Genomic DNA, 13,658 nt, shown 5'->3' with positions numbered 1-13,658 from the left:
ACATAATTTTGCTACCTTTTGTAAAAGGTGCTATAACAGAATATGATGTTTATATTTGAAAGAGAAGAAATAAGAAGAAACACTCAACACAAAAAATCACTTGCAGAGACTGCTCGTAGATAAAGTGGGCTTTCTGAAATGCTTTTTGTTCCTACAGGCTCGAGATGAAGTCATAGGCGTTTTAAAGGCTGAAAAAATGGACTTGGCTTTGCTGGAAGCTCAGTATGGGTTTGTCACTCCAAAAAAGGTGCTAGAAGCTCTCCAGCGAGATGCTTTTCAAGCAAAATCTGCCCCTTGGCAGGAGGACATCTATGAGAAACCAATGAATGAGGTATGTATTATAATCAGGAGAGTGCACCTAGGGAGATGAAGTAAGCTCACCAGCTAGTAAAGCACTGGGCCTGGCAGGTGAGCAGGACATGTAACTCCTTTTTCAGTTATTTATAGTTGTATGTTTAAAACCTACCCAAGGAAGATAAACACTACATGCTCTACAGGAAAGAAAAGGAGAATAAATCATGGACAGGAAGCAGGATGTTCTCACTGGGTTTGTTTCTTGACATCAGACTAAAACCTAATAAATGCAACAGAATTCCTCTCTCTTTCTCTCTCCCCCTCCTTGTACAAACACGGACACATACACACACACACACGCAAAGAAACACAGACACTTGGACCCAGACACACACACACACACACACATACACACACACACACACACAGGTCTGTACTTCTTTTACAGATCTGAAGGCAATAATAAAAAACAGATAAAGTTCAACCATGGAGGTTAATTTATTTGAAAACACTGGAGTATTATGTCATAGAAATTCTGAGCTTGAATGGAAATGATCTGAAGAACTGTCCAAGAAACAGAGTTTTAGGCAGTATACATTTTAGATGAGTACATATCCTCTTTCTCTTTCAATAATTTGATGACAGCGAAGACTTTGCCCCCCGCCAAGTGTGCCCAGCAAGGACAATGGCAAAGATGAACAGTTTCTACACGCCCACCACTGCACGAAGATACGGCACTGCTTGCTCTTTCACTTGCTGACATTTCTGAAACTCCTTTGCATCCTTAGTTTATTCTTCCATTTTCCTCTGAGACCTTGATGGAAAATGTCATAATTTTTCATTCTTATAAGAAAGAAACAGCTAGGAGCATAAGCTAAGGCTGAAGAGAGTGAAAGCATGCTTTGGACAAAGCCCCCCCATGGTCTGGCAGCCTACCTCAGGAATGACCTCTCATGTCGCTGCTATTCTTGCCTTGGGTGTCTCATGAGAGAAGCCTACCATCTTGCCAAATTGTTAAGGAGTTTGCTCATATGGATCTGCTTCTCTGAGGGGTGAAGATGAGACCACCCAAAGTCTGTTGATTGAGCTTTAATCCAAATTTCAAACAAGAGGAGCCGAACCCTCATTCAAGTCAATAGTGTTAAAACTATCCAAGCTCCCAGCACAGTGACTGCGAAACAGCATTAAGCACAAATTTCACAAATGCAAATTAACGATCACTGAACATATCCTCACAGAACTCCACAAATGGCATAGCCCCTCAACACTTCAGTGTAAAATGAAACAGAGTAATTTCAAACTTATCTTGAAATCAGTAGGAAGAAGCTTTAGTTACAAAATCTACTGCACACTGCAAAATTGGAAATACCCTCTCTGCAAATGCTTGCAATCCTCTTTGCAAAGCGTCCCTGAAAGTTAATCATAATTTGGCCCCGCTTTATAAATCCAACCTTCCTTGATTACTCTTTCAAGAAATACCCTCCCCCTGACATACACCACACACACACACATCTTATATTCCCACGTCTATGATTTGTCTGTTTCCTTCTCCTGCCTACTACATCCCTCCTATAAATTTCTCTCCTCGGCTACAAGACTCTCTCCGTTCCTTGAAGACCATATACACCCAGTTGCCTGCCCTCTTCCTCTATCTAGGAAGTGATGGATGAGGGGAGATATGTAGACAATAAACAGTAAAGGAAAAATATGATAATGAGTCCCTAGGGCTGCAGAAAAGAAAGGAGGAGGAGTGTTCCCACTACAACCATACCAGAGAGCACGATAATAGTATCAGGATAAGGATGCGTATACAAAAAATTTATTATTTTGTTTTCTTCCATCCTTCTCCTTCCCCCCCAATAATGTTCTTTTAAAAAAATGTAAAAAATCTCAACTATGTCTAGGGTAAACTAGAGAGGATTTATCTATTCATAATGCAAAATACCTTAGAAAAAAACTGTTCTCAGCTACGTCACATGTTAGGAACACTGACTTAAGGTGGAGGCCTGCAAGACAGGCCCGCAAAGGGTATGGATGGGGAGATAGGGAGGGAAGAATGCAGAATCCAGGACTGTTTCAACCTCCTATTTATTTCCAACCTGCTTACCTTATTAGCATTACCTTAAGGTAATTCTTAAAGTACTTATTTTAATCAACTGTATAATTTTGCTTTTAAATTTTATTTTATAATTTTCACTGTATAAAAATAGTTGTGTTTCTGTCTTCAGAGTGCTTAATGTCTAAAAGAGTGACAGACAACAAAAGATCACACAAAAAGTATATTTTATACACATACACACACACACATACACAATGTTAATTTTTGTAGTGAAAACCACAAATCAGTACGAGAAAGTATAACAGGGAATCAAGTTTAGATAGGAGAATCAGGAAAGCCAAGCACCAGAGAATGAGTAGGGGTTAGTCAAGTACAGCATAAAGAAATTCCACTTCCAGCAACACTGTGGAGGACATATGATGAAATCATATCACTAAAAAACACATTAAAACACTAGATAAAATATCTAGAATCTTCTCAAGTGCATGGATGAGCTTTACATGGAGCTAGAGAAATCCTGAAGCCAGGAACTTTCCAAAGACTAGCTTCTGGTTCCACATATTTTGAACCTTTCTCTTTAACAATCCACACACTTCCAGGGCTAGGAGCCAAAAGACACACGGTGTTCATTTTGCAATACACTGGTCTTTCATTTCTGATGGTGGCTGGGTGAGCTGGCGCATGCAGAATGCTCCCAAGATGGACAGGAGAAAGGCAGATTGCAAGAGTGACCTGAAGCTCAGTAGCTGACTACATATGAATGACAGTGGACTATCACCATTCAGAGGACAATAAACAAGGAAGGGCTTTCAGCAGAGTCTAGCAGTGGTAGTGCAGAGCCATGAGAATCATGTCCCCATTTCCAGCACCTGAGATCCTGGGCAATGTGAGAATCAGCAGTCTCTATTTTAGGATTCTACTATTATCTAAGAAAACCAGGCTTCAGTAAAGACAGAGAAGATGGAACATTCTATGAACAGCATATTTGGTTACCTTTGATCTACTAAAACAGCTAAATAATTTCTCAGCTGTCTGAACTAGCTTTATCTCTACCACTACATTCAAGGTAATCAAAGAAAAGGACAGTCTTCAAAGGGCCAACGAAAAAGAACAAAGAGAACCAAAGCTGTAGCTCAGAAAGAAGATCAAATCCCAAATTAGGGTGATCTGTGACTCAGGAGTTATTAAAACAAAGGTCATTATTTTCTAAGCGTATATTAAGTGACCAAAAGCAAAAAGATTGACAAATTCTCTGTTCTTCATTCTGCTTAACCACTGAGACAATCCAACCTATTCAAACACACTGGATTTCCTTCATCCCGGGCAAGGAGTTGGATTGCGTTAGGGTTTGCGGGTAGGATATGACATCAAAGAGGCTAAAATGATAAGCAGGAAGACTGTCACTGCATGGTAAACATTAAGGAGCCACTGTTAATCTCTCTGCACCTGACACTCCCCTAAAGTGACTAAGTCTTCCTGTTTTCTTCCCCAGGCTTCATTCAATCTGTAAAGTGGGGCTAGATCAAAAAGGGGCAGTGGTTCTCTGATAGTCCCATAGTGCTTAATGATACACCACCTCACACTGTTCCTAATTGTTTAATGTGTAAATCTTATCTGTCTAGTAAGAGTATAAGCACTGAGACTTTGAAATTCTCCATGGCAACTATCATAATACTAAGTACATACAGCAAAATAGATGCTTAATAGTTTTTACCTTGAGAAAACTGTGGCAAAACAATTGCTCTTAGAAATCAAGCCCAATCACTAAACTTATAATAAAAAAACCCCTAGAAGTACAGAACACTTAAGTAGTTTCACCAAGCACACACATACAACTGGTGGGAAATGAAATGAGTTCAGAAGAACTCAGGTCCATCATTTGATGTGGCAGGAATGAAGAAGAACTGAACTGAGAACCAGTGGCATATTTCTAAGCATTTGGGGTATGGAGAAATGAAGGAACAGAATAAAACTTCAAGCATCAGCTACAATATCTCTAGAATCACTTACACTTCCTTCAGGAACTTTCCCTCTGCAAGGTCACTATTCAACACCTTTCCAATTTCTGCCATTGACAAACATGAGGTCCTTACCTGTTGCACCGAACAGCATGCAGTAAATTTAGGCCTTCCTTTAAGAGTCATGGAAGGTGACAGAAGGAAATCCCAGAGAAAGTTATAAAGGAAGAACAGGAAAAATTTGGGGTGGAAGGCGGAAAAGGCTTCCATGTTCCAACACTTGAAAAAAAAGCAGAACTGAAGCACCACCATGTGTTTTGAGAACTACTTGAAGCCTCGTGTGGCTAAAGACTAAGTGAGAAAGTACGGAATGAGAATGGGGCAGAAAGGTCAGGAGGCCAGATGCTGAGAGATGTTTCAGCTCTGAATAGGAGAGTGGAGTAAGCCCACTAGTGGAAGATCATGCTATCATTGATGAGGAAGGGCTGGGGCAGGGGGTGCGGGGGGGACAGTGGCTTGAAGGAAGGGACAGCCCTTACAAAGTTATGTGATAACGGGCAATGATTCTTTCCAATCTTCCTTCCTTACAAACAAACTAAGTAGGGAAAAACACAATGGAAGGTAATAATAGATGAACTAAAGCTTCTTTTTCTTTTTTGGCCTGAACAAAGTTTCATATTTATGTCCATATAACTACAAGAAGCTATCTGATGAAGCTTCTCTTATGAAGCTGTCCTGTCATTCTTTTATGCTGTTACTAAATACCTACTGTGAGCTTCTCTGGTGGCGCAGATGGTAAAGAATCTGCTGGGTTCGATCCCTGGATTGGGAAGATGCCCTGGAGGAGGGCATGGCAACCCACTCCAGTATTCTTGCCTGGAGAATCCCCATGGACAGAGGAGCCTGGTGGGCTACAGTCCGTGAAGTTGCAAAGAGTCGCACACAATGAGCGCCTTAACAATAATTATTCATTTATTAATTCTAGGGCCAGTCTTGTGATAAATTAAATGTTTCTCTAAGTAAAATGTCAAGGTCTCCAAACTAAGGCGGATTCTATCACTATTTCACTTTCAAATTCTAAAAGCAGTTGATTTGAATTTCCCTTATAATGCAGTCTAATGTTTGGGCAACCGGAAGGAGTTTTCAGAGAACTATAGTTTCTTGAGACCCAGGACAGTTAACACAACAACCTCCCTCTCAGAAGGTGGTCTTTAGTTAAAAGTGACTCTGCCAGCAGGCAATATAACCAAGCAATTTCTGCTCCACAAAAGGCCTGGTCACATTTATTAAAAGTCATGAACACCTGTAATGACATGAAGTACTTTTGTGTGTGTTAAAGCATCATTATAAACTCATATTGGAAAACTAGACAGCCAGCTTAAATGTTTAGAGGTCAGCTGGATTCTGCCTGCTGGGATATCTATATTCCCTTCTTTTTCCAAAATGATTTGGCCATTTTTGTGCTTTGGATTCCTAGTCAAATATGTGCTTTTTAAGGATGTACAATTTAAACTGGCTTCAAATTCAAGAATCACAAATTTTAAATCTTTTATGATAAAAGCAAAGGGCAAAATTAACCAATATTATGGGTTATAGTTTTGTGTTTAGCTCGTCTAGAAAGCCACATGCTTTCAAATCCATGGTCTTATATGGATTTGGATGTATCACTGGCCAAAGCTCCTCAGCTACTTTTGTTTTAATCAGCCTACTTCCCTCTTTTCTTTCTTTCTTTTTAAAAAAATGTTTAATTGGAGCTTTACAATACTGTGTTGGTTTCTGCCATACATCAACATGAATCAGCCATAAGTATGGAGTCCCCTCCCTCTCAAAACTCCCTCCCAAACCTCCCTCCCAGTTCCCACCGCATCCCACCCCTCTAGGTTGTCACAGAGCACCAGATTGGAGCTCTCTGCATCATGCAGCAAATTTCCACCGGCTATATATTTTACAGATGGTAATTTATACCTTTCCATGCTATTCTTCCAATTCGTCCCACCATTTCCTTCCCCCACTGTGTCCACAAGTCTGTTCTCAATGTCTGTGTTTCCACTGCTGCCCTACAAATCGGCTCATCAGTACCATCTTTCTAGAGTCCATATATCTGCATTAATATGCAATACTTGTTTTTTTCTCCACTCTGTATAACAGGTTCTAGGTTCATTTACCTCATTAGGAGTGATTTAAATATATTCTTTTTAATGGCTGAGTAATATTCCACTACATGCATGTAAGACATCTTCTTTATCCAATCATCAGTCAGTGAACATCTAGATTGCCTCCATGTCCTAGCTGTTGCAAATAGTGCTGCAGTGAACACTGGGGTACATGCATCTCTTTCAATTATGGTTTCCTCAGGATATATGCCCAGCAGTGGGATTGTTGGGTCATACAGTATTTCTATTACAAGTATTTTAAGGACTTGCCATACTGTTCTCCATAGTGGCTGCATCAATTTACACTCCCACCAACAGTACAAGTGGGTTCCCTTTTCTCCACACCCTTTCCAACATTTATTGCTTGTAAATTTTTTGATGATGGCCATTCTGACCAGTGTGAGGTGATACCTCATTGGTGTTTTGTTTTGCATTTCTCCAATAATTGAGTGGTGCTTGGAAAACTGGACAGCTACATGTAAAAGAAAAAAAAAAAAAAACTAGAGCACTTCTTGACACCATACAAACTCAAAATGTATTAGAGACTTAAATGTAAGGCCAGAAACTATAAAACTCTTAGAGAGAAACATAGGTAGTACACTCTTTGACATACATCATAGTAAGATCCTCTTTGACCCACCTCCTCGTGTGTGTGCTGGGTTTCCCAGGTGGTGCTAGTGATAAAGAACCTGTCTGCCAATGTAGAAGACAAAGACTAATGGAAATAAAAATAAAAATAAACAAATGGGACCGAATTAAACTTAAAAGGCTTTGCATAGCAAAGGAAACAATAAGCAAGATTAAAAGACAGTCCTAAGAATGAGACAAAATAACTGCAAATGAAACAACTGACAGAGGATTAATCTCCAGAATATATAAGCAGCTCATACAGCTCAGCATCAGGCTGTCTTTTCTCCACTGTATATTCTTGCCTCTGTTGTTAAAGATAAGATACTCATAGGTGTGTGGTTTATCTCTGGGCTTTCTATCTTATTTCATTGCTCTATATTTCTGTTTTTGTGCCAGTACCAGACTATCTTAATGACTGTTGCCATTGTAGCATAGTCTGAAGCCAGGAAGGTTATTCCTCCAGCTCTGTTCTTTGTTCTCAAGACTGCTTTGGCTATTCAGGATCTTTTGTGTTTCCACACAAATTGTTAAAATTTTTGTTCTAGTTCTGTGAAAAATACCACTGGAAGTTTGATAGGAATTGCACTGAATCTATGGAGAAGGCAATGGCACCCAGTACTCTTGTCTGGAAAATCCCATGGACAGAGGAGCCTGGTAGGCTGTGGTCTATGGGGTTGCTAAGAGTTGGACACGACTGAGTGACTTCACTTTCAGTTTCATGCATTGGAGAAGGAAATGGCAACCCACTCCAGTGTTCTGGCTTGGCAAATTCCAGGGACGGGGGAGCCTGGAGGGCTGCCATCTATGGGGTCACACAGAGTCGGAGATGAATGAAGTGACTTAGCAGCAGCAGCAGCATTGAATCTATACATTGCTTTGCACAGTATAATCATTTTCACAATACTGACTCTTTATCTCTTTATCTGTTTGTGTCATCTTTGATTTCTTTCATCAGTGTCTTGTAGTTTAGGTCTTTTGTCTCTTTCGGTAGGTTTATTCCTAAGTATTTTTTTGTTTTTGTTGCAATGGTGAATGGGATAGTTTCCTTAACTTCTCTTTCTAATTTTTCATTAGAAATGCATTAGAAATGCAAGGGATTTCTGTTTATTAATTTTATATCCTGAAACTTTACTATATTCATTGATTAGCTCTAGTAACTTTCCGGTGGAATTTTTAGAGTTTTCTATGTATAGTATCAAGTCATCTGCAGACAGTGAGAGTTTTACTTCTTTTTTTCTGGTCTAGATTCCCTCTCTGATTGTAGTGGCTAGGACTTCCAAAACTATGCTGAATAATAGTGGCGAGAGAGGGTACCCTTGTCTTATTCCTGATCTTAGAGAAAATGCTTTCAGTTTTTCAGCATTGAGAATAATGTTTGCTGTGAGTTTGTCAAATATGGCCTTTATTACGTTGAGGAGGTTCCTCCTACACCTACTTCCTGGAAGGTTCAATATACACAAATCAATCAATGTGATACACCATATCAACAAACTGAAAGTTGAAAACCACATGATTATCTCAATAGATGCAGAGAAATCTTTCAACAAAATTCAACACCCATTTATGATAAAACCCTCTTTTCTTTCTTGATTCCTTGCTTGCTTATTTTGTTTTCAATCTGTAACCATATACTAGGCACCTACTGTAGGCAAATCACTCTATTAGATGCTAAGAATTTAAGAAAAATAGAACGTAGGCCCTGCTTCCAGGGAGTTCACAGTCCAGTAGACTAGACAAGTGTAAGTAAGACAAAAGGACTTGGTGTTTTACATTGGGTCATATTCACACTCTATACCAAGACAGAATTGATTCTCAAGTATTTGAAAAGAGTACGCCAACAGTTTCATACATAATGCTGTGAAAAACTGACTGTGGACCCAAGAAACATACATGGGCAGAGAACTTTAGGGAGGGCTGGGGCAGGATCCATCAGCTAAGGGAGTGGCAGAATCAAACACTGTCCTTCACTTTCCATCATTCCTCTGATATGGTTTCTCTGGAGAGCAAAAGAAGAAGTAGAAAGATATTCAGGTATCTACAGAGGCACTGATTTTTATTTTTGGTTAAGAAAAACATGATGATGTGGGAACTAAGATTCCACAAGCCATGTGCTGTGGCCAAAAAAAAAAAAAAAAAAAAGACGGAAGGTTACATTTGTGTTGAAACATATCAAAAGGTATCAAAATTAAGAAGAGTAATGATAAAAACTAAACAAGGAAATCAGAAACCCATTGCTGAATTTGTCAAAACTAGGACATTTTTAAAAGCAGGAGAGATGGCAGTTTTATGAATGCTTTGTACTTAGATTATTAATGTATTTTCTTTTGTAGTTGGACAAAGTCGTGGAAAAACATAAAGAATCACATAGACGAATCCTGGAACAGCTTTTAATGGTAGAAAAATCTCACAGGCAAACCATACTAGAACTGGAGGAAGAAAAGAGAAAACACAAAGAATACATGGAGAAGAGTGATGAATTCATAAGCTTGCTAGAACAGGAATGTGAAAGGTAAGGTTACTTGGGACAAGACAATGAACTATTCTGCAAACTCTTCCTAACCTCTCACTATGGGTGGGGCATTATACCAAGGGATACAGGGATATATGATGAATACGACAGCCTCTGGTTTCAAAAACCTCATGGTACAGAGTGAAGAAAAGGTATGTTTAAAAACAGTATCAGTATAACACAAGAATAATCAGGTGTGATAGGACTGTGGAAATGTAAGTGCTGGGCACCTCACCTACTTCTTCAAGGGGGTGCCCTGTGAAAGCTGCAGAGAGGAGGTAATGGGTCTAGTCCTTACGCAAATAAGAATGGAAACCATACACAAGGCAAGGGCAGAAATAAGTGCCACAACATAGAGATAAGACAAGAGTATGGGTACTGAGGGAACGCAAGCTTTCCACAAGCTTTCCATATGGCTGTAGCACAGGGTGTGAGCAAAGCAAAGGCTGGCCACGGGCGCTGGATTTTATACTGTTGGCAAGAAGGAACAAATGACAAGTTATGAGGAGGAGAATGAATTGATTAGGGATGCTTTCTTAATGAACCATTAAGGACAGATAGAAGAAAGACAGGCGGGGCTTTAACCTGGAGGCAGATATGTGTTCCAATGGCTAGAGGGTTTAGGGATAACGGGGTGTAAGGGGAATTGTTTATGAGGTATAGTCAATGTGAATTTGTGACTAATGTGACTAGAGAGCAGAGAAAGGAAAACATAAATGCTACTCTCCCAAATCATCCCACCCTCGCCCTCCAGTTAAAATAAATAAATTTATATTTAAAAAAAGGAAACAAAGTTACACTCCTGGTTATTCACCAAGGTACAGAAGGTGGGAGTGGCGCACAGCTTTTTGCTGTTGCAGGGTTTCTTGTTCAAAAGGGGGAAGAGGGTCTTGCTTCAGACAAGTTGAGCATGAGGAACCTGGAGTGTTCCACTGTCCAGTGGGGAGAACAATATGTCTAAATAGACAATCCATGGTTAGAAATGTAGGTCTGGGAAAGGCTGGGCTGGTGATGTTTTTGCAGCTGGTAAGAGCTGAAGCTATGGGTGTTGGTTTGGTAAGGGAAAGAATTTTGAGATGGGAACTCTAGAAAACACAACAACCCATCAAGTTAGGGTTTTCGTCCAAAAAAAAAAAAAAAAAAAGGGTCAAGAAAGGAAGCTGAGAAAGAATAAAGAAGGGTGGAGGACAAGAAGATTTGATTAAGACATTACAGTATACAATTTGGTATTCAATAAGACAATGTCATATTAAATACTATTTCAAACCCCTGGGGTTTGGTGCCCATGGCCTCATTTGGCCTCCACACTTACTTGGCACTAACTTGTTGAACACAGACACTTCCTTTCATCTCTCATTATTATGAATATTTATTCACCAGGGTCAGAGTGCTGCCCACCACAGAATAAAGAAGTAGGCAGGTAAATCCCTGCCCCAGGGGCTTACCAAACATTAACAGAGAAGACAAGAGGATACAGATTTAGGGTGGAAATGTGGAAGGCTCTTGGTGGTATAGTCCTAATGCTCACGGTTGTGTCTCTACTGTCCTCTGAAGGAAGGTTGAGAAGGGCTATCCAGAAGTAACACTATAAAGTTGGGAGGCAGATGGTGAAGATTATTTAAATCAATAGAGAGTAAAGAAGAACAGCACTGAGAAGTGAGAACACAAGAGCAACAGGAATAAAGGCCATGGCTGAGCAAAAGGAAAATAGTGAGATGAATGTAAATTGTACACCATGGACTCAATACATTAAGAATGGTATTGCCACATGTATCAAAGTAGTTTAACTGGAAGAATTTTAAAAGGTCATATTTTTTAGCCATATAGGACACAAAGTTTTTCCTGTAAGCCATTAACCCCCCAAATTGGAAAAAATGACTGCAGTGATTCTCATTCTGTGTTTAGCCATTTCAGAAGACATGGGAATATTCACCTATTTCTATTTGCCCAGATACAGCTTCCAGATGGAACTGTCTGGGTATGAAAGTGTTAAGCCTACTCTCGACTCAGACGATAACACAGACAATACTTCTGCTCTACCTGTATGTCACAGTTCCCGGAGCTTGGCCGTGTTCGTGCACGGACCTTTCCTGCCGCCATGCTTGTAGCAGGGAGACTGTGGGCCTCATAAGGCATAACTGACTTCTACTTGCTTTAAGGCCATGTGCATAAAAATACTTAATGAACACCACCTCATGAAGAGGAAATGGGGGAAAAGTAATTTCAGGTAAATATATACTGAGGAGGTGCTTACACAAGAGTAAAGTACCATTCACACGTCTCATTCTATGACAACAAATGACAGAACACAAACCTAACTTTAGTGAGAGTACTTCCTCTCAAGCATGCAGCCACCCCTCACAAAAACAAGGCTAATTTTTTCTAAGAAGTCAAAGAATAATGTTTACTTCCTTCCTCGAACAGAGTGATGTAAGCCACTCCCGAATCAGTGACCCTCAGTACAAAGAAACAAAGATATCATAACTGCCATAAAAGTGGTTTGAGTGAATACAGCCATAAGTATAGCTCTATAACTATAATATGGTTTCTGACTGGAACTCTGAAAAAACACTGTGAAAGTTCAGAGCTCCTATTTTTAGTGTTAGATAACATCTACTTGGAAATTAAATAAAAATTAAGAAATACACGATTGAGATAGTTAATGAGACCTTAGAGGGTGTAATAATGGATTTCAAATTCAGGCTCCATTTCTGTGTTTTCTTTGGAGAATTCATTTTATGTGGAAAACCCTAAAGGAGGCTGATGTCACACACTGAGTTTAGGCCAAAATGTCTGCCAAATGATGTCGTTGTCGTAATCAGTAAACAATTGGCTTTCCCACTGCAGAAGGGTGGGGGCAGGGAACAGCTCAGGAAACCCTGTTCCCAAGCGTGTTAATGTAAAGTTTCCTTCACTGTAATCTGTGCAGTTTGGTCTGTCCATAAAATAATATTATGTCCACATTTCATGACAACTTTCTGTTCACCAACCAGCTCCAATGTGTGGATATGTGTGTCACTGATGACCTGAATTATGTACTTGGCTGAATTACAAGTGGAGTCTATGTGAAAGGTTTTATACAAAAGCAATGCCAGTAATTTTTGGCCTTTTTGGAGGGCTTCACAGGAAATCCAAAACAAAAATCACTTTTAGTCAGTGCAGTTTTGCAAAATTTTCCCATAAGTGAAAAGCCAATTTTGTCTGTACTTTCAAAATAGTTTGCATAATTTTTTTTTCCTTTTTCAGTTTCAACGGGGGAAAAGGCTGGGAAGAAAAAAAAAGTTTCCTATTTTTTTTTTTTTAAATCATGCTTTCTTTCTCAGAACACTAAAGCAAACCATGTATACTAACCATATATATTATTGCACTTCTGGCCTTGAAACCACCACTGAAGTGGGAAACAAATATTGTTATGGCAACTCTGTCTAAAACTGTGACTTCAACTGTGGATTTTTTGAAAACCTTAAATTACTTTTCATAATACCTTGGCCAAGTAGGTTAGCACTGATAATTGTGATCTTATAAAGCAGGACTTCAAATGGTAGCTTCTCAAAAGCCACATAGTAAGGAATGAGTCACAGGCAGAATTAATTTATTGCTGCTGTCCTGTCCAAGTGCGATAGACAGAAAAATGGCTCAGGGGGCAGAAGGGTCTTTGTAGCAAAGTCAGCAGGTACTCAGCTTCAAGGTTGTTGCCTTGACCACATCTTGGGTTAAGTCCTTAGGAAAGAACAAAGCATTTTCACCTTTCCCTTTGGCTGAAGCAACTTTATAAAGATTTCTATCATTAACTCTTTTCTACTATGACAGGCCTGTTTTCTAGATGGGCACCAGGAAAGGTAAGTGAAACATTGAGCCATATTTGACTCTCCTGTTAACAGAATATATTGGATTACTTTCAAGGGTTTCTCTCAAAAGACATCAAATCTTCTTTCTAGAGGCTTTGAATACTCCCTTGAAATATATATAAATGAATGAGTGTATTAGTCTATTTAAGTTTTTAGTTAAACTAACTAGTTACTTAGCTATTTAATGCTGCTGGCCACTTACTCATT

At 39.4% G+C, this 13,658-nt stretch overlaps 2 protein-coding genes across 2 annotated transcripts in view; one reads left to right on the top strand and one right to left on the bottom strand.

Moving 5' to 3' along the window:
* CMSS1 (cms1 ribosomal small subunit homolog) overlaps nt 1-13,658 on the bottom strand; it is a 398,161-nt gene that overhangs the window by 274,261 nt on the left and 110,242 nt on the right. The gene's annotated exons all lie outside the window — the stretch shown is intronic.
* FILIP1L (filamin A interacting protein 1 like) overlaps nt 1-13,658 on the top strand; it is a 312,163-nt gene that overhangs the window by 196,912 nt on the left and 101,593 nt on the right. The window contains exons 3-4 of the mRNA XM_069551097.1: nt 158-331; nt 9,425-9,603. Of these exons, the coding sequence (XP_069407198.1) occupies nt 158-331; nt 9,425-9,603 (353 nt within the window). The remainder of the gene's footprint in view (nt 1-157; nt 332-9,424; nt 9,604-13,658) is intronic.

This window comes from Ovis canadensis, chromosome 1, assembly GCF_042477335.2.
Source record: "Ovis canadensis isolate MfBH-ARS-UI-01 breed Bighorn chromosome 1, ARS-UI_OviCan_v2, whole genome shotgun sequence".
In the NCBI taxonomy this organism is placed as follows: domain Eukaryota; kingdom Metazoa; phylum Chordata; class Mammalia; order Artiodactyla; family Bovidae; genus Ovis; species Ovis canadensis.
This window is presented reverse-complemented; position numbering and strand designations above follow the sequence as displayed.